Below are 25,627 nucleotides of genomic sequence, written 5' to 3'. Positions count from 1 at the left end.
ACTGGGAAAACCATGGCTTTGCCAAGAAAACTCCATGGACTATGTAACTAATTTATTTAAATTGTTTCCATAATGCTTAATATTTTAGAAAATAATAACCTCAAATCGGTTTACAGATAAATTTAAAGCATCAAATAAAAAAAATCACAAAATATCAAAATGAAACATTACAGAGGAAGGTCAAATACAAAGTGCATTTAAATAAACATGATGAATAGGAAAACAAATATTCTCTTAAACATACAAATACATTATAGAAAAAATCAGGTGCAAAAATACAACAAAACCCCACAAAACAGCATAATTTACAACTGACCCAAAAAAACAAAAACAAAAAAGAAGCTGCACTGATATCCATCTCCCCTCATACCCTCTCCCAAGTACATCTTCAGGATATAAGTCTCATTTTCCAGGGGTGCAGCCAGGATCTATGGGGGGGGCAGGACACCCACCTCTCGCCGTCCTCTGTCTGGCTCTGTCTAGCAGATTTGGAATGAAATGTCTCAACAACAGTTGTTTTAAATTAGTTTCTTTTGACCCCAAGAGCTCAGAAAAATCTGTCAAAATCTTTCTGCAGTGTCTATTTTTAGTTAAGTACAGTGGTGCCCCGCAAGACGAATGCCTCGCAAGACGAAAAACTCGCTACATGAAAGGGTTTTGCGTTTTTTGAGTCGTTCCGCAAGACGAATTTCCCTATGGGCTTGCTTCGCAAGACGAAACGTCTTGCGAGTTCTTGTGAGTTTGTTTCCTTTTTCTTAAAGCCGCTAAGCCGTTAATAGCCGCTAAGCCGCTAAACCGCAAGACGAAAAAACCGCAAGACGAAGAGACTCGCGGAACGGATTAATTTCGTCTTGCGAGGCACCACTGTATATTTATTTACTTGACTGGGGGACAGACACCCCCCCTCCCCTTGGCTACACCCGTGTCACTCTCACACAGTCTCACACCAGCCATGCAGTTCATGCAGCTGATCTCCAGCCAACCACTTATTACAAAGCAAATGTCTGGTCGACAAAAACCCATAGCAGAATTTAAGCAGAATTTACAACTGGCTCATTCATCCACTTACGTATTAGGGCAATTAAGGCCCTACTATACATTTAAAGCACATGGCTTCCCCCAAGAATAATGGTGCTGGGAAATGTAGCTCTGTGAGGGGCAAACTATGGTTCCCAAGATTCTTGGTAGGGTGGGAGTCATGGCTTCTAGGGTCTGAGGTCCCTTCGCCCTCCCCATAAAATATTCGAAGGGTCTGGGCCCCCCACTTGATGGCCGTTTCCATTAAATGGAGTGAGTCTGCTGCATTAGATGTGTGTGTGACCATAGTACTATTATGAGTTTGGGGGAGGTAGGAGACTCACTCATGCGAGTTCTTGGGAGACAAAGGCCAAGGGACCACTTCAGGGCTCTGATTTGCTTCAAAGGGATGTGCTGGGTTGCAGTTAACCGCAGGAAAGTGAAGCAGCAGCAACAAGACCAAAGCCTGGGGTGGGCTTTTCAGGGAGCTGGAAGGGCAGAGAGGCTGGGAGAGCTGGGGACAGAGGCTTGACTTGTTCTGTGCTGGATCCAAAGCTGTCAAGGCAAGATAATGATGTAGGTTTGCGGGTGGGGAAACCCTGTGTGATCCCTGAGCCTCTTTCTGGTTCTCGGGGTCCTCTATCCAGTAAGAGTTAAAAGCTGGTGGAAGATTACATTGCTAACTGAGCAACTGGAGGTTTTTTGTAAATAATTTATTATTATTATTATTATTATTATTATTATTATTATTACGAATAAAAAAGACAGTATCAAAACACCATGTTGTAGAACAACTTCTGAAAATTATACAGAATAAAAATAGAAATATAAAGCAAAAAGCTATTGAGCAGAGGGTACTGATAAAGGACTGGCTGGACGATTGTAAGATAAAGGCTGTAGCTTGCAACTGAAATGACTCCATCAACACCCCTTTGTTTAGGCCAGGCTTCCTCAACCTCGGCCCTCCAGATGTTTTTGGCCTACAACTCCCATGATCCCTAGCTAGCAGGACCAGTGGTCAGGGATGATGGGAATTGTAGTCTCCAAACATCTGGAGGGCCGAGGCTGAGGAAGCCTGGTCTAGGCAATGGTTGTGAATAGAATAGCAGAGCACCATGCTTAGCCTAATTAAAGATTCCTTGCCAGAGGGTCAATGCGTGGCGCTGGTGTGTCTCCTCCCCTTCCCCTGGCTGGTACTTAGAATGGGGGGGGGGGGTGAGCACACAAAGCCAGAGAGACAGAGCCATGCTGGATGACAAAGCTGGGACCATGGGAGAAGTATTTAAATAAATCACATATCCTAAGGACACCACCGTCTCTAAAAAGGTAAAGGTAAAGGTACCCCTGCCCGTACGGGCCAGTTGTGTTCGACTCTAGGGTTGTGCGCCCATCTCACTTAAGAGGCCGGGAGCCAGCGCTGTCCGCAGACACTTCCGGGTCACGTGGCCAGCGTGACGAAGCTGCTCTGGTGAGCCAGCACCAGCGCAGCACACGGAAACGCCGTTTACCTTCCCGCTAGAAAGCGGTACCTATTTATCTACTTGCACTTAGGGGTGCTTTCGAACTGCTAGGTGGGCAGGAGCTGGGACCGAACGACGGGAGCTCACCCCGCCGCGGGGATTTGAACCGCCGACCATGCAATCGGCAAGTCCTAGGCACTGAGGTTTTACCCACAGCGCCACCCGCGTCCCCTCACCACCGTCTCTACTGACCCTCATTCCAAGGAACCCAAGCCATGGGTAAATGCCTGGAACCCCTGGAAGATTGGAATGGTGTGCAACAATTTTGGGGTGTTAATGCTGTGAGCACCTCCATCCTCTGCTTAGGTTGCAGCAAGAAGACCATGCATCTTCGAGGCACCACAGTCTTCGCTGACCTTGGAGGGAGGACGGGGCAATCATATCATGGTGATCAACATCACCAGCCCAGCTATGGAAGTTTGCTTCTTTCAGAAGCAGAACAGCAGTTAGAAGGCCTGTCACCTGCTGCTATCAATCCACTCCATGAACAAAGGTGCTTTCCTCCCAGTTGAACTATGGCGTTATGATACTGGCAGTTTTATTCTCAATCCCTTCCCTAAATGATTCCTAGCACGAAATTTGCCTCTTTCAAAGCTGCTGTGTCCTGGGTCTCATTTCTGGTCGGTTGCTGCCAGCTCAGACCCCATCAGCTCATACATGGGAAGTTAAGACCTTTTTGCCCCAATTTGCATCAACTTACACTTCCTTACAGTGAACGGCACCTGCCATTTCAATGTCCAGTTAGCCTGTTTGACGATATCCTTTTTTACATTTGAATAATTGTTGTCAACAAGATTGGCCAATTCACTGCTCATTCTTGAACAAATTAAAAAGCACTGGCTTTTGGGTGCCAGTGCTTCACCATACATCCCCAATCTTGAGAACTCTCCATTTTCCCTACTCTCTGCTTCCTGTTTTGGATCCAAAATAGGACCTTTTTTAAAAAAAATAATTAACAATTTCAATATATAAAAATATCAAAACATATCATATTCATTATTTTCCCTCCTTTCCCCCCACCTCCCCATCAAACCCTCCCTTCCCCCATGACTTCTCTCAGCTCCTCTCTCTGATTTCTCAACACATATTGTTCTCTGCATACTGTAAAATTGTATAAATGCTTACATTATCTGTCTACTATGTTAACCATCAATACATTTGTGCATGTTTATTCAAAACCTGCCATGGAGTCCAATTCATTTTGTTGTTTTTTTAAGTAATTTGTAAAAAGTTCCCATTCTTCTTTGAAGTCACAGTTGTCCTTATTTCGCAGTTTGTATGTCAATTTAGCCAGTTCTGCATAGTTCATCAATTTCTCTTGCCACTGTTCTTTTGTCAGGGTTTCCTCATTCTTCCATCCTTGTGCTATCAAGACTCTTGCCGCTGTTGTGGCATACATAAATAGATTCTTTGTTTTCTTTGGCAGGTCTTGTCCTACAATCCCTAATAAAAATGCTTCTGGTTTTTTGCAAATGTCATTCTAAACATTTTCTTCAATTCATTATATATCATTTCCCAAAAATTTTAAACTTCTCTACATTCCCACCACATATGATAGAAGGTCCCTTCCTTTTCTTTACATTTCCAGCATATGTTTCACCAGGGTTTAGTACATTTTTGCTATCTGTACTGGTATTATATACATCATTTTCATATAGTTTTCTTTCAGAAGAGAACAGTCTGTAAATTTTAAATCTGTTTTCCACAGTTTTTCCCAATCCTCAAATTGTATGTTGTGTCCTATATCTTGTGCCCATTTGATCATGACCGGTTTTACTTCCTTGTCTTTTGTTTCCCATTCTGACAGGATACTTACTATATGCACCCTTCAGCAACTTCACTTTTCCTTCTATAACTTCCTTTTGAAATCTAGAAGTGGTATAACTAAATCCTTTCTTGCTATCTTATTTGTATATCTCATGTAATTGCCTGTAATGTAACCAACTCTGAAAATGATCTTTTATTTCCTCATACTCTTTTAATTTCCATTTTCCTTCTTCATCTTTTAATAAATCACTGTATGTAAGCCACTTCCCTTTTCCCCCAAGTGGTTTGAGCAGCAAAGCTTCAATTGGTGAGCGCCACCAAGGTGTCTTTTGTTCTATTAAATCTTTATATCTCTCCCAGACCCTCATTAATGATTTCCTAATTATATGATTGTAAAATCCTTTATGTACTTTTCCTTTCCTATACCATAAATATGCATGCCATCCAAATCTGTTATCGTGGCCTTCTAAGTCCAATGCTTCTTCCTTTTCCAGTTTTATCCAGTCCCTGATCCATACCAAACATGCAGCCTCATAATACAATTTAAGGTCTGGGAGGGCAAAACCGTCTCTTTCTTTTGTATCTGTAAGTATCTTATGAAGAAGAAGAAGAAGAGGAGGAGGAGGAGGAGGAGGAGTTTGGATTTGATATCCTGCTTTATCACTACCCGAAGGAGTCTCAGAGCGGCTAACATTCTCCTTTCCCTTCCTCCCCCACAACAAACACTCTGTGAGGTGAGTGGGGCTGAGAGACTTCAAAGAAGTGTGACTGGCCCAAGGTCACCCAGCAGCTGCATGTGGCGGAGTGGAGACGCAAACCTGGTTGCCCAGATAACGAGTCTACCGCTCTTAATCACTACACCACGCTGGCTCTCTTATGTTTAATTCTTGTCCTCCCCCCCCCCCAATAAACTTGGAAATTTCCTTCTGCCATCTTTTGAGGCAATCATCTTTCACCATTACTGGGACTGTCTGAAAAAGGAAGAGCATTTTTGGCAAAACATTCATTTTTACCGCTGCTATTTTTGCTAGTAGGGATGTGAGGGCGATCTCGCTGTGACATCTGTCACCCCACTGATCGCCAGGGTTGATTCGGCTGATCTGGCTGGCTAGGCGGGTGTCCCCTTCCTCCCTCACCGCTCCATGTGCATCCCTCCCGAAGCTGCACGCTCGGTGGAAGAGGACAACCATCCCAGATAGAAGGAGTGTACCGTTCTTCGGTCAAGGGTATACGATAGCTGCACTCCCCTGCTAGAACCTCCAGACAAGCTCAAGGTCCATAATAGGACTTTCAACCCATTAGTGCTAAGCTTGCTCAGACACCTTTGGTGAGATTTTATCAAAAGCTTTTTGAAAAACACTTTATGTAAACCACTTAGAGGTTTTTTTATGATTAGGTATATGAGTTTGACTGGTATACACATTTTGTGTTCATTTGTTTGTTTAATCCAAATGCACAATGTCTACCAGTTCGCCCTTGTCTACATGCTTGTTGCCACTTTCAAAAAGGTCTAAAACCTTAGTGAGACAGAACTTGTAGAACCCAGGCTGATTCTTACTGAGCAAGACTTCTTGTTCTATCAAGGCTTTTGGATTCAAACTCCCCTCAGTGCCATTCAGCACTGCCACGAGTTTGTGGAGATGGTTCCAATGGTTCCAGTTACAGATAGGTAGCCGTGTTGGTCTGCCATAGTCAAAATAAAAAAAATCCTTCCAGTAGCACCTTTAAGACCAACTAAGTTAGTTCTTGGTATGAGCTTTCGTGTGCAAGCACACTTCTTCAGATACACTGAAGAAGTGTGCTTGCACACGAAAGCTCATACCAAGAACTAACTTAGTTGGTCTTAAAGGTGCTACTGGAAGGATGGTTCCAATGGTTAGAGATGGTGGGAGTTACAGTCTAACAGCATATGGAAGGCCTCAGATTCCTCATCCCTATTGTAGATGGTTACATTTTGTCTAATAGCCAGAGATGTCTCTTTAATGGGGGTTGTCTAGAGGATGTTTCAAGGGAACACTGATGGTTGGTGGCTACTAGCTAGCTGCTCCGGTGGGATGCTGAGAAACAATTTGAGAGTTGGAATGTAGTCAGCAAAAGAGACAGATGTCTGAATTTGCTGGCAAGAAACAGCCTTGTGAGGCTCCAATGAGATGGTGTTGATTATGGAGGAACTGGTGCTGCTTTCAGGACCCTGACCAGTCCCTCTTCTGCACATCATCTGAGATCATCTGAGGAGCTCCTCCCGGGCCCCTTTCTCTCCCGTTGTGCTCAACAGGATGCAGCTTTGTGATGTGGCTAGTAGTGCTGCCTCTGAAATGTTTCTCCACTTCGATAAGTCAGGAGCAGTACCAGGATGATGTCTGTGTGATATCTATGAATATTGTTACTTTCACCCCACTTCTCATTTCATAAACATCTCATTCATTTTTCTCATATTGCTGTATCCAGTATACATGGGTGGGGAATGTAAATGTAAACGTAAAACACCGTAACAAATAAAGGATATAATGAAACAAGATCTTAGGCATATGTCCTTCACCAAATAATCAATTAAACCAAACATAATACTTTTCTATCCAGAGTAGCTCACCCTACTTTTCTGACTGCTCAGAGGCTGATTTGGTGTTTTGTAATGTCCGAATGTAAATGGAGGCACATAGCTTAAATAGCCGGCACCCAAAGCTCATTGCTCTCACTTCAGATCTGTGGAGAAAGCCAGCGCCTAAGATGCTCACGGAAGCCAAACTCGGATCTCTGTTCCTCTGGCCTCATTGGCACAGCAGGTTACATAGCTAACAGTTACGGTGAAGGTGCCAACTCTGGCGGCTTTGATTCTTCCCACTCTTACTGGGAGGAAACAAACCATAAGCCAAGGCTTTCAGTTTGCTTTGCTCCCAATGAACCATGTTCTGTAGCCAAGGCTTTGTATGGTTTGTTGGTGTGAAACAAACCAGGATCCCTCGTTGGCTAAGCCAGGAACTGTGGCTTGTTTCCTTTGCCCACAGCAACTCAGAAAGGTGTGTTTGTGTACTTTACCATGACATGGAAAGTAGGCTGCTGTGCTTCTGAGCTTTGAACAGTCATTCCAGTTTGTTTGCAGGTTGGTTATACAATAATGTGCACTCATCTTGCATTCATCCTCATTTGCTCTTGGGGTGTTTACACATGTTCCCCTTAAACACTTGTTCATCCCATCCTTTTCTATGCATTTCCCCTGTCACTTTCCAAACTGCAAAATGCCAGCTGTTTTTTAAGTGAATTTGTTACACATGGACAACAGAACTCTTCAATCCTAATCCAAGCCTAAAATTTTCACTCCTGCAAAACAGTCACCATCTGGAAGTGCCCGGTATCAGTTTCACTGCTACTGCAATCTATTGTTCTTCTTGTGTTTCCCCCAACCAATCCTGATGGGTCATCTCCTCAGACCATCAACTAGCTCTTAGCTCTCATAAAGGGTGGAGACATATTACTGGGACAGGTATTGCCTCGGGCAGCCCACACCTGTAGAAATCAGTTAGGAAACCCATAACAACATGTTTGGGTATTCCTTTGTGTTAGTCTGTTGCCTTCGAACAATCAGTGTTTTGGCTGAAACCGGAAAGGACTATAAGTCAGGTGTGGTGCATTTTGTGGAAACAAGCACCAGAGCAACAGAGCACCCTGTGAAATAAAGAGGACTCCCACTCTGAAAGCGTTTTAAGTAAAATACTATTTTAATAGACTGTCTTTGTGCCTTCAGAGAAAAATCTGCAAGTTCCAAACATACCTCCTCCCATTTCTGTAAAAGACCAAAATAAAGTATTTTGCATTCAATTCAGTTTTTCCAGACCTGGATCCCACCTTTAACTGCAGCCTGTTGCATGGCGGCCACTTGATTTATTTATTTTATTATTTTGACTACATATGCCTGCACCTGTCTGACTTTCTGTCCCTGCCTTCCACTTTTTCCTCATTTCCCTCCATGCTATGGACTACGCTGACACCCCCAGTGCCTTAAGACTTTAGCCTAGGAGCATTCAGGCATTTATTCACACACCCACGTCCCCTGGGGTCTGAAAGAGACTTTGGTTCAACCTGCACATGACGTAAACCAGGGAAATCTGGAAATCTGGGCCTGCAGGAGCTGATGGACTGCAACTCCCATCATCTCTGGCCATTGGCTATGCTGGCGTAGACTGATGGGCGTTAGAATCCAATGACATCTCGGGGGGTGCCAGTTAGCCAGCCCTGTGCTAACTGTGGTCAGTGCCAGCCTGGCATTTTGCTGCCTGACGTGAAGGACAAGAGCACATTCTGCCATCTGAAGTCAGCTGGACCAGCAGTTGAATCTTGCTTCTGCACAGGTGAGCGGGCAGCATGAGGGTCGCAGGGCAGGCTGCATACAGCCCCCCTCCAACCTCTTACCCTCAGTATCTCATCTGCTGCCTGTGGCAAACCCCCCACTCAGCCTAATGGTATGGGTGAGAACAAGGATGATCTGCAGCAGGGGTCCCCAAACTTTTTCAGCAGGGGGCTGGTCCACTGTCCCTCAGACCTTGCGGGGGACCGGACTATATTTGGGGGGGGGTGAGCAAGGGATGGTGAGTGGTGCACGAAAGGGCTCCAGAGGGGGGCTGGCACCAGCAAAGCCCAGCCCTCTTCTTCCTCTAGGCAGGGCAGGGAGAAGCCAGGAGGAGGGAGGGAGGAGGCACCGCCGCCACCGTGTGAGGGAGATGGAGGGAGATGGAAAGAACATGCATGCTAGCAATCCATGCAGTGATTCCCGGACTGTCTGAGGGCTGGATTTAGAAGGCAATTGGACCTGATCCGGCCCATCGGCCTTAGTTTGCTGACCCATGATGTGCAGTGAGCCTTCAGTTCTCGTGCTCCCCATTCCCCACTCCTCCAGCCCAGCCACAATGGGACATCTGATCTCTAAACTGAGCTTAATTTCAATTCGTGCAAACAAGATAGCTTCTTAAACTATGGTTTGAAGCCAGCTTGCTTCTGCAAAGCACCAGCGGCATTCTGCCAGGTTCAGACAACATGGCAAGCTGTAGTGAATCTGAAACGGAAGCCAGCGCTTCCAATCGTCTCCTCTCAACCCTGAGAGGAAGGGCATCACACGAGGCTAAGACTTGCCTAGACTCATTTTTGCAACAATAAGCTTTGCTTTAGCATTGTGTGTGCCCCCAGTGCAAACTTCCTACTGAAGAAGGTTGCCAAACGACACAGACCAAGCCTGTTCTTGACAGGCTGTGCATGTTCCTAGGCTCCTACTGTGGGGGAGAGAAATTGTGCTGAAAAAAGATATAAATGTATGTGAGCTGAAAACAAGTGTTTTTACAGAATTATAGTGTTGAAAGGGATCCCAATGGTCATCTAGTTCAACCCTCAACAATGCAGGAATCACAGCTAAAGAGTCCTTAACAGATGGGCACCCAACCTCTGTTTAAATGAAGTTAATAAAGAGGTAACACTGAAGATGGGGTATTTTGGTGAAAAGTCCGAAGAAATGAAACTGTTCCAACTTTAAAGGATGCCTAGAGGGGTGATCTCTCCCTACCTGCTGAGCACACATGGGACTCTCATGACCTGGAGGCCTACCAGAGCCCTGGCTGGATTGTATTTTGGAAGCCATGTAAGGGCAGGCATTTGGGGACTGGGGTTAAATGTACAATGGTTTCCTAATTGTTTTTGCCAGTTTTCGTCAACACCTCACTCAGCGCCAACACCCAGGCTAAAGTGTCACGTGGGATATAAGCCCACCTTAAAGAAGTTGATTAAATCAAATAATGATTTTATGTTATCCCCACCCTAGTAAAAATAAATAAATAAATCCTGCTCAAATGACTGGACTTTGACATTACACTTGTGGAACTCAAAAGAGAGTCCAGCCCGGTCAGTGAATAAGCAATCCTAGGTCTCGGATTTACCCAGTTTAAGGGCTCACGCCAATAGAGTGGTTTTGAAACAGCGGCTGCAGGAATAATCCAACAGTCCCCACCACGCAAACAAAGACAAATATCCAGAGAAACAGTCTGTCCACTACCATGGCAACATATTTCCAGTCTTCAATGACCTAGAAGAGAAAAACTCAATTAAATAATTTAATGACTTATCCATTGCATAAACTGCCCAAGTGCCTGTCCCACTGTGCCTCCCCTGCATGGTGTTTATGGAACTTACATTCAATCATTTCATACTGATGAATTTTAAATACCAGCTAAGAAGTAATCTGGGAATCAGTCTGAGGCTTCAGAAGATATGAGGTTCAGAAAGGCACACTGCTTAATTCAGCCTCAAGCCCAGAAGACCACCTTACAAGGGTGATGGGGGGGGGGCAATGTCATGTGTGTGACATCAGGACATTGGGAGGAGCTGGGGGTGGGACTGAATACGGCCGCTGCACGGCTTCAATGGCTGGTGGTTCCTCCTCCTCCAGGTGCCCCCTCCGGTGGGAGGCTGTTTTTACCCTCCATTGTTGGATGACAGGCCCCATCATTCCTGGCCTTTGGCTAAGAGGGGCGGTGATGGGAGTTGTAATCCAAGAACATCTGGGGATGCAACAGTGAAGAATGCTGGCCTAATCCTTATGCTACAACCAGGGGTGCCAACTTGAATAAAATATTGTGGGGGCCCAGGTAAGCCCTGCCCCACATAATCGATCACATGACACAGTGCACCCACACCATTCGAATGGGAATACCCTATAACTTGGGGGGGGGCAAATATTTCATTTTGGGGGCTGAAGCCCCCATGGCCCCTAGGAGTTGGCTCCTATGGCTACAACCATCTTTGTTTAAAATGGGCAGTTCCACAAAACCAATAAAAAAGCTTTGTTGAATTTGGTCAATAAAGCCATTGGGGCCAAACTTTTACCCCATCATGGACCACTTGCAAATTGCTTGTGAGTCCATCTATGACTTCCAACATATTTTTTTCTGCCTGTTGTAGCCATTGCAATGCAGCATGCTAGATGAGGTATGTTTTTTTACTTAACAAAATGAAAGTTTTTAATTCTAGCTCTAGCCCACTGGGTCCCAAAGAAGAGCCTGGAGGCCCCCCTGCTGGAGAAAGCAAGAGCCGCTCCTTGCTAGGAGAACATAAGAAAAGCCTGCAGGATCAGGCCCATGGCCCATCTAATCCAGCATCCTGTTCTCACAGTAGCCAATCAGATGCTCCAGTGGGAAGCCTGCAAGCAGGATCCAAGCACAAGAGTCCTCTCCCGTCCTGTGCTTTCCAGCGTCTGGCACTCAGAAGCATTTAGTGTCTCCAACTGTGGAAGCAGAGCATAGGCTTTGTGGCCAGTAACCATCTACAGCCCTCTGCCCCATGAATTGGTCTAATCCCCTTTTAAAGCCATCTAAATTGGTGCCCTCCTGAAGGAGGGAGTTCCATAGTTTAACTCTGTGCTGTGTGTCCTGAATCTGTCAAAGGGGAGTGGGATTACCTATGGGGGCACCAAGAGGCAAGAGGACCGCCATGAACACAAACCATCATGAACACCCAATAAGACAGAGGCCCTCAAATTGCCTGAGATTTCTAGAGACTGTGGGATCAAGTGCGGTGGGGAAATGGAAGGTTCCTTGTGCTACTTACAGTCTCATTGTTGTCCTCACTTCTCATGTGGTCTGCTATGAAACTGACTCCCTCAATAGCTTCCTGGACCTCAGGAGAAAACTTTGCCGATGACCGTAGCCTGACATCCTGATGGCTGCCAATGTGATCAGGGTTTTCCGTCAGTTTCAGGTCGTATTTTTTGGCAGAGGCTGTGTTCACAAAGTAAGTGGAGGAGCCCTTATACAGGTCCGACGGGTTGCTGCCAAACGTGTCTGCTTTGCTCCTCTTGCTGCCGGACAGCCTTTGCCTCATGGAGTTATTCTCTGGGCGCTTCATGAACAGGAAGTTGGGCAGCCTCTTGAGGAAGACCACCTTCACCCATGGAGGCATCGCATGGGTGCTGGGAGACCTGTGGTGCACATTCAGCACGCAGACACTGGTCACAATGGAGAACGTCACCAGGACCATTGTGAACATCAGGTACTTCCCAATCAACGGGACGTCCAGCGATGTTGGGGGGACGATTTTGGAGATCAGGAGCAAGAACACAGTCAAAGCGAGCAAGACAGAGATGCACAGCGTCATCTTTTCTCCGCAGTCTGACGGCAGGTAGAAGACGAGGATGGCCAAGGATGTTATGAGCACACAAGGGATGATGAGGTTGATGGTGTAAAAAAGAGGCTTCCGTTTAATGATGAAGTCGTATGTCACATCCACGTAGTTTGGGTCCAAGGGGTTCTCAGTTCGCCGCCCCGGGAGCGCCACAATGTCCCATTCACCACTGGGTGTGAAGTCATCCATGCTGGCCGAGCCGGTTTTAAGGATCATGTCGATTTCGGTGTGATCGTAAGTCCATGACCGGAACTTCAAGGTGCAGTTTTGTTGGTCAAAGGGGAAATGCTTCACTTCGATTTTGCAGGCGCTCTTGTAGATGGCTGGAGGCAGCCACAACATGCTCCCGTTATTCTTCACGATTACGTTGGTGTAAACAGAGACTTCATATGTTCCATCAGCACTAAAGGAGTCAAGAAAAATGTAACAATAGAAAAGGACTTGTGGGTTTCAAAGCGCTGCAAAGGCCAGCCAGTTTTTGTGACCTGAACCAGCCTGGACAGCTCAGTTGGTTAGAGCATGGTGCTGATAACCCCAAGGTTGAAGGTTCGATCCCAGTAAGGGCCAGCTGCATATTCCTGTATCTCGGGGGTTGGACTAGATGATCCTCAGGGTACCTTCCAACTCTACAATTCTATGAGTCTATGATTCAAAACTAATTCTGATAATAAAATATTGGGGCTTTTTGACAATGAAAGACCATGAAAGTGCCCATAAATAGTTGGTGTTTCTGCTTATCCAGATTCAGTACCAATATATTACAATGCTATCCCAATGCTTCTACAGTCAAGGAAGAAAGCCACTAATAATAATAATTAGCTATCAATGCAAAGTGACTTACAATATTTTAAGTAGAAAACAAACACGAACGTAGATTAAAACCAACATTAAAGGAAAAATTTAAAAGACAATTTTTTCTTCTTTTCAAAACTAGATTAAAACATTCCACCTGTCATGCAAAAAATAAATAAATCCATGGATAGATGTCTTGCCTGGCACCTAAAGGTATGTAACAATGGTGCCAGGCAAGTTTCCCTGGGGAGAGCATTCTGTAAGTGGGGAGCCACCATAAAGGGCCTTGTTCTCATGCTGTTGCCTCAGGACCTCCTGGGAGGGGGAGCATGGAGAAGGGCCTCTGGTGGCAACTGGAGGGTCAGGGCTGGGCTGGGGGGGGCAGTCCTTGAGGTATTGGGCTTAGCTCAGGGGTGGGACATATTTTAGGCCCAGCAGCCAGTGGGTGGGACGACCAACTCAACAAGCTTCCTTCAAGAGTAGTTCCAGGGCACCTGAAGTGGCACTCCCACCACTACACCACACTGGCTCTCCGGCCTGCAGGCAGGAGCCTCCCCCCCACCCGACTTAGCTGAACATGCAACTTCTACTGAGTCAGACCATTGGTCCATCTAGTTCAGTACTGTTGACACTGACTGGCAGCAAAGGCTCTCCGGGATTCCAGGCAGGGGAGATGCCAGTGGAGGCAGAGCCTGGCCCTCCCCCAGGCCGCCACGGTCCCACCTGAATTGCGGGGGGGGGGGGGTGTCAGAGGAGGCTCAGGCTTTCTATCCACCATGGCAGGAAAGCTTCTTTTTAAAAAAGGGATGGAATCTGGTCCTAAGTCAGACATTTCCTTCATAGCGCCGAGTCGTACAAACTTACTTGTTGTATAGAACAATGTCGGGGAGCCAGACTTTCTTAGCTGGTATTCTCAGCTTATTGATGCCTTCGTACTCCGAGGGCTCCCAAGCTAAGCGGTAGTCCGTCCATTCCTAGAAGCCAGAAGGACACAACCCACACTTTGAGTCGCTGTTCCCATTGCACAACAGACTTGCACGGTTAATTGTTTGGCAGCCTTTTTGTACAAAATACAATTAGAATCACACACACGCACGCACACACGCACACACACACACACACACACACACACACTCCAGCTGCTACTGCAACAACATCATTTATTTAGTTAATTTTACAAGATTTATATAGCACTGGATTGTAATAAAACCAGTTTACAAAAGAATAAAACAATAAAATACCATTTTTATTAAAATCTGTTTACAACTTTTTAAAATATTCAACACATAAGTAAAAAGCCTGCCAGTGTTCAACATGTCTCAATAGGCTCCCCCCACCCATTTTTAGAAGGCGTACGGGGGAGGCACCTGCCTAATGTCAAGATGCAGGGAGTTTTCAGTGCTGCCACACGAAAATACTGATTTCTTACAAATGTGGGGCCAGTTCCACAGGTGTAAGTGGCTGCGTAGGCATATAAGTACCAGTACATAAGACTTATAAGAACATACCAGTAAGTCACTCACTCTCCTCCAAAACGTACAAATATGCTGTGAAGGAAAAAGTGCTCTGTACATTTATCTAGTTTAAATAGAGAGAAAAAACAGTTATCTACAACAATGCGATGGGAGCTGAACAGATGCTGTGACCCTTGAAATCTGTGCCAAAATGTGACAGATAAACAGCTTCCCAGCCCTGTAAATCTATAATTGCAGGATTCACTGTGATTCCTCAGAGCACCGTCCCATTCACAACTATTCAAAGTGCACTCAGTTGAGCTGGAGTAATTACAGTGTGTATGATAAATGGCTATAGGTAAATGGTTATAGGACTGCAGCCTTCAAAAATAAACCAAGCTGGACGTCATAGCAACCTTCCAAATTCTCAGATACCAATATAATGAGAGGATGGGGTTGTAAATTAATAGAGCAGAAATTATGTATCCACGGGATGCTTACTTGATTGAGCCAGACGTTGGTAGTCATGATCTGTTCACGCTCATTCTGAAGAGAAAGAGAAAGACACAGAAAATCTATGTGGTAACGAACAGTATCTTAATTGGATCCATTCATTAGGCTTGAATACCCTTCCCTCCATCCTCTCTCCTGAACCTAGAAGGGCACTCAGGTAGAAAGCAGCAAGGCAGTCAGTCTTCCAGTTCCCTTGGGGACTTCAGAAGGCCAGCCTGCATTGTAGCACAAGCTTTGATGGACCACTCTGGCCACTTCATCTGAGGCAGAATTGCATTTTTGCATCCCGTCCATGAAAGTTAATGCTAAAATAAAGGTTTCCTTTTAAGGCAGGCCTTCATAGCCTGTCATGTTGGCCCAGATGTTGTGAACTAAACCTCTGGGATTGATGGGCATCATAGTCCAAAACATCTGTAAGGCACCAGGGTGGCCCAGGCGACATTAAATCTTCTAGAAGCAGACATGATTCTATGTGGAGTTTATTCAGATTATTACAAAATAAATGTGGCAGTAAGCCTTGGCACATCTGGAAGAGGCTAAGTGGCTGGAGGTGGAAATAAACCACAGAGGAGAAATTGGATTAGAGAGCTTTCTGATGAACCAGGCTCCAGGCTCTTTTGCTAGGCAGATTTCTTAAATGAGAACAAGGCCCATGGCAACACAGAAATTGGAAAATTAATGGACAAGTTGCAACCTAAAAGGGAATGGCTTTGGCAGTTGCTGTGCTGCTGTGCTACTCTTGTACCTCTCCTGGGACAAGAGGGGAAGGGAAATCCAGGAGGAAAGGAAGGAGGACTGGATGGAGTCTGCTAGGGTGGGAACCTAGGAGCACAAGAAGAGTCCTACAGAACAGGAACACATGAAGCTGCTTTATTCTGAATCAGACTCAGGGCTCCATCGAGCTCAGTATTGCCTCTGCTGAGGGCAGGGCCTCTCCAGGGTTTCAGAATACTGGAGATGCCATTGGAGGTTGAGCCTTCTGCTCTACAGCTGAGCTGAGGCTCTTCTGAAGAAAAGAAAACCCTCAAGCGCCAAAGCCCATCTAGTTCAGCATCCTCTTTCTTGCCAGTCAGATGCCCCCAAGGGAAATCCAAGCAGGACCTGAACGCAGCAGAGCTCTCCCCACTTGTGATCTGCAGCAACCTGTATTCAGAGGAGGCACACTAGCAACAGAAGGAAAACATAGCCATGGGGTTAGGTAAAGGGACCCCTGACCATTAGGTCCAGTTGTGGCCGACTCTGGGGTTGTGGCGCTCATCTCGCTTTACTGGCCGAGGGAGCCGGCGTACAGCTTCTGGGTCATGTGGCCAGCATGACTAAGCCGCTTCTGGCGAACCAGAGCAGCGCACGGAAACGCCGTTTACCTTCCCACTGGAAGTATTGATCTACTTGCACTTTGACGTGCTTTCGAACTGCTAGGTTGGCAGGAGCTGGGACCGAGCAATGGGAGCTCACCTTGTCACGGGGATTCGAACCGCCGACCTTCTGATCGGCAAGTCCTAGGCTCTGTGGTTTAACCCACAGCGCCACCCGCGTCCCAGCCATGGGTTAGCAGCCATTAATAGCCCAGTCTGCCATGAATTTGTCCAATCCATCTTTTAAAGCCATACAACTTGGTGTCCACCACTGCATCTTGTGGGAGCAAAAGCCATAGTTTTCCTACATGCTGCAGGAAGATGTTTGTCTGTCCTGAACCTTCTAATATTTATTTAGGGAGTATTCAGGGTCCTAGATGCTGCAGGACTTGACGTTCAAGCAGATGGGCCATTTCACTAAAGTTGATTAAAGTCTCTCTCCTTTCTGTCACTCACTTCCAATAAAATGTTTTCAAGATGAATTTATACATTTAACACACCGAGGAACTGATCTCTTTCCACGCAGCACTGCCATTCAACTGGTCAAGAGCTGGGGCCCCCCTAGAACCCCAATTTGCAACATGAGCCCAGGCAGCCATAGAGCACAGAGACAAAGGGGGGTTCTTGGGGGTGGGATCCAGCACTAAAGTGGGTGACTAAAGGGGGGGGGTAGGAAAACTGCATAGCTGCCGCCTTTACTCCGCAAAGTAGGATGTGCTCTTGTCAGTCCAAGTCATTGTACCAAGAAAAGGAGAGATCAGCTGCAAAGTTAGCAGGCACAGCCTGCCTTCATATGCAGACAATACCAGAGGGCTGCAGGAAGCTTCCTGAGAATTCAATGAGACTCATTCCCGGCAGCGGCGCAGCAGGAGAGACATGTGGCTTGGGCACGCGGCAGACCCCCCGGGGTAAGTGCTGCCCCTGTGGTAAGTGGTTGCCCAGTTCGCCCCCCCCCCCAGCTGTGCTAGTGACTCCCAGGTTACTGTGTTCAGGATGGCATTGTCTCCTCTGGTTCACAGCAGATCTCCAGGGACTCAAGCTTCTTATCACACGGCTACTCAACCACAAGAAGGCTTAAGTCAGGACACATCAAAGGATGTTCTTCTTTACACAGCACATAGTTAAACTACAGAACGAGGATGGCCACCATCTTAGATGGCTTTAAAAGTGGAATAAAAATGTTCCTTTTTAACCAGGCCTTTGGTTCAGATCCTACGCCCTTTTAAAACTTGGGGGGGGGGCGCTATTGGGTTGTTGTTTTTAATTTTATTATGTATTTTTTGTTTGTTTTTATAACTTGATTTTATTCTGTGAACCTCCCTGAGACTCCCTTCTATAGGGTGGTATATAAATTCAATAAATAATAATAATAATTAGATGAATTCATGGTGGAGGGGGTTATTGATAGCTGCCAATCAGGATGCCTCTGCCTAGGTGTCCACAGCTGGAGGCAGCCATGTTGCTGGAAGCCACAGGAAGGGAGAAGGCTCTTGTGCTCGGATCCTGCTGGCTGGTTTCCCAAAGGCAACTGTTCAGACACTATGAGAACAGGATGCTGGGCTAGATGGGCCATGGGCCGGATCCAGCAGGCTCTCCTGATGTTGTCCCCAACCTTTTGGGGTCACTGGTGTCATGAATCCCATGGATACGCCATGGAGAGGATAGTCCAGTGTGGAAGACGAGTGAGAGGTGCTCACAGAAGAGGCTGACCCAAGGGATGGTGCTAGTGGGACGGGGAATGAGACCCAAGTGGAGTCTTATCTGGAGGAGGGTCCCAGTGGTTTAGGAAAAGGGGGTCTGGATTATGGGAATGGGCCTAGTGGTCTGTTAAAGGAAAGACCCATCTCTGTAATAGCAGACACCTCAGGTGCTACGTCACTGTCAGCGAAGAACTCTCTTCTTCAGACAGGTCTCTGAGAATAAGCCCAACCGTGGCCAGACTTCACTGAACCCCCTACCCCATCCCACCCTCCGTCTCCAGGGTTGTGGAGGCAACAGTGTCAGTGTGTGCAAACCCTGCATGGCCGGCCTTCATGGAAGAGTTCCCACGCACTGGTCCAGTCCCAAAGCTCATGATGTTACCCACACAGTCATAGATTTTGCTAGGAAGTAGCAATGGAAGGGATGCTCAGACTCACCACATTGATGAGCTGGGCCAGGATAACCTGCAATTCTATAACGACCAGCTGTGAGGAGTTGAAGGCAGGGCGGATTAAGTTGTTGTAGCGAGATGTGTTCAGGAGGTGGTTCATCAGCCTCTCCTCAGCATCAGCTGTGTCACTTCCTATAAAAGAGGAAATGGCAACCAGGTCACAAAATGGCAGCACTGTGCCGCCATTCCTCTTGCTTGACTTCAGAGAGGATTGGACTGGAAACACATTGGGTAGGAGATTTACGTGACGTTTCTAGATCCCATAGTAACTAGGTTTCTTCCCCCACATGCTAAATAGGATTCAGTTTCTCGGTGGACTCATTATAGGTCTATTCTATGACTTTTTGAACCCTCTAGGAAGAACAGCCTCAAAAGCAGAATGACTCTAAGCAGAAAGCAACCATTTTAAAATTAAGAGCAAGCACATCAAATGGGTGGGCAGTTTCATTCCTTCACAGCCTTTGAGTAGAAAATTTAACCATGGGGGAAGAAACTATAAAACACGCCCCCATCACAGATACACACACACACACACACACACACACACACACACACACCCAGCAACATAACCTTGAGGTAGTGGAACAACATTTTGTATGAAAATTCGTGTAACGAAAGCTTGATGGGAATCGCAGGCTTGGGAGAGAGCTTTAGAGTCTGGAAGCAGCCAGGGAAGGGGCGCTCATGTCTTCCATTCCAAATCCTTCCCCACTTGCTTAGCCCTCTTCCTGTCTACTTCTTTGCTGTTAAAATACCCCCAACCACTGAAGCCTCTCCCTGCCTGCCCCCCCCAGCTGCTTTACCCTTTCCCTGCCAATTTCTTCTCTTTCAAATGTACCAGCACCTGCTCAGCCCTCTTCCCCACTCCAACTGCACTAATCCAGGCAAGGTCCATGTGAGAATATAATCTAAGAGCCAGACTCTTTATAAACTACCGATCCTATTCCACCGCCAAATGCTATTTTCTCCTCATTTTGTGGCAAATAGGGAGATGCCACTAGATGTCAGCAGCAGGTTGCTTTGGAATATATATTTTTATGTTGGCGCCTCAATGGTGCCCAAAATTCATGTTGTTCCTTCAATCAGTGTTAAGGTCCTTCCCCTTATTACTACTACTACTACTACTATGACATAAATTAAGTCCTGGGCACATTATATTCTGAAAGCAAAATAACCCAAATTATCGCCATCACTGTGTCAGATTACAAATTATGGCTAAACCTCTGGTTATTCCCACCACCACCAACCAATATGTGTGATTGGTGGTTTCCTTGCACCACAACAGGCTAGCAACTTTTCATTCAACCAATTAACATTGTCACCAGGGGGGCCAACCCTGTTCAAGCGGCCTATAAAAATTATTTTAAAAACACAGCAATTCAGTCATTTAAAAATCTGAATTAAAATCACTAACTGATACTTAACTAACTGATACGTTTCCCCTACAGCTGGTTTAATTATGCAGCAGTTTCTGTTCCACAGAATACACTTATCTAAGGATTCAAAGTGAGTCACTAGACCTCAGTCAATACAGCAACCACATGCCCACCTTGGAAACAGAATCAATTTCTTTCTTGTGAAGTTGGCAAATGCATTTACAGGCTCTGCAACATTGCAAAAACTACATGCAACTTCTTTTCTCTGTCTTCTACTTTAGACTGGCTAATGCCACTCTCCCTCACTTAATCCAAATGTTTATATGATCAGGATTCCTATTTGCAACAAGCAAGGATCCTTTGCTAGACTTTACGTAATTCCAGATTTTCTTTCTCCTTCTCTATGTCAGGAAAGAACAGGGAGGAAATGTAAATTTTAAGATGCCTCAAGGTCTTTATTGAATGCCATTGTTATTGCTTCTCAGGATGCTCTATTAGAACATGATTTATTCATGTTGCCTAAATGTTGCCTACTGCACTCTAGCAAAATCATGTCAGCATCGTGTCCGAGGCAAGTAAGATCTAATGGATCCTCACTTTAAAAACCTAAGTCATTTTTTAAAAAACGAAAACAGAACACACAGAGAGATATTTGTTTAGGTCAAAAGTCAGCGTTCTTTTTCTCTTTTTGTTTCAGCCTTAACTCTCCCCTCCAGACACATGCGATGTTTTATCGACAAAAAGTCCCTGTGCATAAATTCAGTAAACGAAGCACAACTTGGGTAACGAAACAACGCCTTCCTTTTTTGGAAGGACAGCAAGATCCATCGCCTAGTTAAGTCAGAGCATGTGAATTCGAGGCAGTTTGCTCCCTTGGAATCTGGTAGAACAAAGAGGGAGGCTGGGATGGGGTTATCGAACAACATGGCTAAAGTAATACCCTATTAAACGCCGCTCTGCACTGAGATGCTACGGAGACATCTCAATGCGGGAGGAAAACACCTATGCTCGGATTTTCAGCCGGGGGCTTGTTTTTACCACTTTCGCAACGATCAATTGCTTCTCGCTTGCTCAAATAAAAGGGTTGCAAGACCTCGAGCGTCTTGCTTCTGTAATTCCATAAAGTGACAGGAAACTCCCTCCTGACATCTCCCCTCGACTCAATGCCCAGCCGAGGCACATTTGTTTGTCGTTCTGCTTTGGCACCGGCTCAGTTAAGCAGGTTTGTACTACATGCCGGTCTTCCTGATCCCATCGAAATCCTGTTCCGCGTAAATTGTGCTTCAACTTTCGTGCCCCCCCCCCTCAAAGAAGCAATCCTGCTTGAAAGTTAGAGAAGAACCTTCGTTTCCCAAAGAATGGCTTCCCTCCCCCTCCCCGCCTTCAAGAATAGCTCCAAAGCTCCCGTCCCTTTGCAGGAGCTGCATTGGAAAGAAAAGGCAACTCACCGTTGACATAAAAAGAAAGCCCAGCAAAGAGAGAGAGCCAGTTGATCTTCCTCATGGCAGTTGTAAGAAAGGAGGGGAGCCCTGTTCTGAGGGGGGGCTCAGCCGTCAGGGCAGGACAGGCAGGGGGGGAAAGCAAAGCACCGCGGAGCTCCCGAGGCGCCCCGAGCAGGGAGGCTGTAGGACCCAGCAGGGGAGCCGAGATCCCTCCCTCTCCGCAGCTGCTTCCAGAGCAGGAGATGTGCAGGAGGCATCATGATGTGCGCTTGTGGGGAGAAGAAGGGGGAAGCCACGTCGACGGGCCCTTGCCCTGGACGAGCAAATGGGCCATGTGACCAGCTTGCTTTACAGGGGTGGTTCATTAGCTAGATGCAATAGAGCGGGGGGGAGGGAGACAGAACTGTGGGCCAAAGCAGTGCGTGTCCAGGCAGCACTTGCCCCCAGCACCACTGCAGGATAAATGTGGGCATCAGTCCTCCCCCCCAGCTCACCCACACCCTCTCAGCTGAAAGGAAAGCAGAGAGAGCGGCCTCATGGTTCAGGGGTGGGGCACATGCTTGGCATCCAGAAGGTCCTGGGTTCAATCCCTGGCCCCTCTGGGTAGGGATGGCTCCTGGCCATGATGGCTAGGCTGTGCCTCTACAGCGGAATACCGGAGCGCTGCTTTTGTGCAGGATGTCTGACTAGCCAGGTCATTGGCTGATCCAGCAGCCTTTTCTTATGTTTCTGTTAGAACCCCCTGCCTGAAACCCTGGCTAGTTTGCTGCCCATCAGTGCAGACCAGGAATGGGACCCCTGTGCCCCTGCAGATGCCCTTGGACGCCTGACTGCCATCAACTGGGGCCAGTAGAGTTCTCATCCAGCAACACCTGGAGGGCCACAGATTCCCCACCCTTGGTGCAGGGAGGGCTGGGGCACATGGCCAATGGTTTGATCCAGGAGGCTTCCTGTGCTCCACCAACTTCAGTCTCCTACATGTAAGCTGGACAGAAGGGTGCCTTTGACCATGTGCAAAGTGCTTCTCCCCTTCTCATATTGCCATCATGTGGCCTCTCTGTTTGCCAGGGGAACAGCTGAGCCACTACCAAGAAATGAGGTTCATAGAGGAGCAGTCAGAGAAATATCAGAGGGGGCAGATTTCAAAGAAGAGCAGGGTTCTGGTTTGCATATTGTTTTGGAAAGTGTGAATTTGGTAGATTTGGCTTTAAATGCCAAATCTTTAAATGAATTGAATGTCTTCTCCATCCCTTGCTCTGCTACCCCCTTGACCCTTTCTATGGTCCATATTTCCTCCTGCTTCCCCTTCCTTCTCTCTGCATCTTACGCTACTTTGCACTTTCTCTCGCGGTGTGTCTTTGTTAAGTTCCTTTGTGCATTGTCTGACTCAGGCTTCCTGCAAGCTTCTGGCTTACAAATCAAAGTTTCTGGTGGCAGGAGGAGCTAACTCAGCCTTGTGTCCCTGGGACAGGATCTTATTCTTCCCTCTGTCAGCAGCAGACTGCAAATGCTTTGGAGAGCCAGGCGCCATCCAAAGCGGCGGGGGGGGGGGGGGCATTTTCCCTGGCAAGAGTCATCACCACCATCCAGTATTATCTCACAGCAAATCTGGGCAATTTGCAAGATGGGTGGAAATCTCTCTCTCTCTCTCTCTCTCTCTCTCTCTCTCTCTCTCTCTCTCTCTCTCTCTGGGGGTGGGTGGGTGTGCTGTTGCTGCTCAGCTGTTGGTAGCCCTCGTTTTGTTTTGCTTTTTAAGAGGGCTTTATTAATTTATTTAGACAGATTTATAAGCTTTCTAAGTAGAGAGTTTATAACAAAATGATCAATAAAATAAGCTAAAGCCATATGGTAAAGTATATGTTACCTCTGTTAAATATTTGAAAACCAAGGACTAAATTATTTACAAAAATACAAATAAACACACAAAAACACAGCTAAAACCCACCAAACCATTAGAAAGCAAAAATACTCAAGGGAACCATAATTTCCCCCCCCAAAAAAACTGTTAAAAATCTGCAGATAGGGAAAATATTGGTAATAAAGATGAACATACTACCAAGGATGATGTTTTTACTTCAAAGTATCCCAATACTAGGAGGAGAGAAATGTTTTAATAATTGGAAAAGAGATTTGGCCAAATTCGTGTGGTCAGGGGAAAAACCAAGAATAAAACATAAAATAATGAAAAGAAGGAAAGAGGAGGATTTGGCCTCCCTGACATGGAGTTATACCATGATGCGGTGGGTCTGACCTGGCTAAAAGAATGGATTAAATTAGACGATTCGGATGTATTGGATTTAAAGGGGGTAGAGACGAGATTTGGATGGCATGCCTATCTAATAGATGAGAAAGTCAAAGTACATAAAGGCTTCCTAGGGCATATAGTCAGAAAGTCTATATATAAAATATGGGAGAAATATAAAAGACTACTAGAGCCAAAAACTCCATGGTGGGCATCACCGGCAGAAATTGTCGCAGTGAAAAAATAAAATATGAAAAAAAATTGGGCTACTTATAAAACTGTATTAAAGGAAGAAAATGGAGAATTGGAATTAAAGGATTATACAGAAATTAAAGCTCATATTAGTGATTGGCTCCAATATATTCAAATTAAGTATAGATTAGCGAAAGATAAAAATATAGCATTTGAAAAAGAAATATCTAAAATTGATAAATATTTAATACAAGAAAAAAAAATCTAAATTATATAATCTGATATTAGAGTGGGAAACAAAGGATATATATATATTCTTTTTTGTTTGCGTTGTTTATAAGTTAATTTAATAAAAAAATTAAAACGAAACAACTCAAACAGATGCTCACAAAGGTCCCCCAAGAATGCTAGCATTGACTGGAGTCAATGAAGTAAGAAAGAGTTATTTGTTTCTGTATTTCATAAAATTTATACACCAGTGGGGTGTATAAATTTATACAGCCAGTGTGGTGTAGTGGTTAAGAACGGTAGTCTCGTAATCTGGGGAACCGGGTTCGCGTCTCCGCTCCTCCACCTGCAGCTGCTGGGTGACCTTGGGCCAGTCACACTTCTCTGAAGTCTCTCAGCCCCACTCACCTCACAGAGTGTTGGTTGTGGGGGAGGAAGGGAAAGGAGAATGTTAGCCGCTTGGAGACTCCTTAGGGTAGGGATAAAGCGGGATATCAAATCCAAACTCCTATTTCTATTCTTCTTCTTCTTCTTCTTCTTCTTCTTCTTCTTCTTCTTCTCTTGATAGTAAAAAAAACCAACCCTCAAAAGATAAAACAGTAAAATCAAGCAAAATTCACAACCTTACTTTAAAACATACAAAAGTTAAAATACTAAAACAGATTAAAATTACCTCAACTTTAAAGCATCTGGGTAAGCTTGTCTAAACAAGGATGTGTTTTAGCAGGCATCTAAGAGAGTACAGTGCTCTCAACAGTCAGGGAGAAAGTAAGAAAACTCGTGGGACTTTTGCATAAGAGAAGAAAATGGGAAAGAGCAGAAACTCAGCAAAACAAGAACACCTTGATGACAAAGCACTCCATCTGCATTTTCCAGCTCCTTTACTCAATGCAGATTAGTACACAAGAGCACTGAGGCCTTGTCTGCTGTTAAAACCTTACTTGTTGTCTGTGGCTCTTTTTCACCCATCTCAATAATACTTCCATTTGGGAACGAGTACTCTCTACCTGCCACAGACTTTCCAGCAAAGGGAAATAAGGCACATATCACTCTTACTTTTCCTCTTTCCCAAGTGTCCTTTAAAACCTCTACTTGGCTACCTAGTTTTGCAAATCAGCTGAAATTTCCAACTTCCTTTTGGCATTAAAGGTAATTTTCAGACTTTTGATTAGGGTTGGAACATAAATATTTATGGATGTGGGAGTTCATTTCAGTTCACGTTTAAAGGCAAACTTACATAAGTCACGCTTTCTAAAACAACCTGTGAACTGAAACACAGCCATCCTTCAAAATCTAGACTTCGGTGAATTTTACAATGCAGTTCTCCAACTAAAATGCATATGCAGTACCAAAGGAAATTGTGTATAGAAGTACCTTTATTACTGAAAATTACCAAAAAAAAAAAAAAAAATTCCCCCTA

At 45.6% G+C, this 25,627-nt stretch overlaps 1 protein-coding gene across 1 annotated transcript; it reads right to left on the bottom strand.

Moving 5' to 3' along the window:
- Positions 1-7,998: 7,998 nt before the first annotated feature.
- Positions 7,999-21,825, bottom strand: CHRNB4 (cholinergic receptor nicotinic beta 4 subunit). The gene is made up of 6 exons (XM_081021564.1): positions 21,552-21,825; positions 18,714-18,859; positions 15,209-15,253; positions 14,118-14,227; positions 11,889-12,864; positions 7,999-10,368 (listed from the first exon to the last, which is right to left on the bottom strand). The coding sequence occupies exons 1-6, from the start codon at positions 21,604-21,606 to the stop codon at positions 10,228-10,230; spliced, it is 1,473 nt and encodes a 490-aa protein (XP_080877690.1). The 5' UTR covers positions 21,607-21,825; the 3' UTR covers positions 7,999-10,227.
- Positions 21,826-25,627: the final 3,802 nt, after the last annotated feature.

This window comes from Podarcis pityusensis (genome assembly GCF_964106645.2).
Source record: "Podarcis pityusensis genome assembly, chromosome: 9".
NCBI lineage: Eukaryota > Metazoa > Chordata > Lepidosauria > Squamata > Lacertidae > Podarcis > Podarcis pityusensis.
This window is presented reverse-complemented; position numbering and strand designations above follow the sequence as displayed.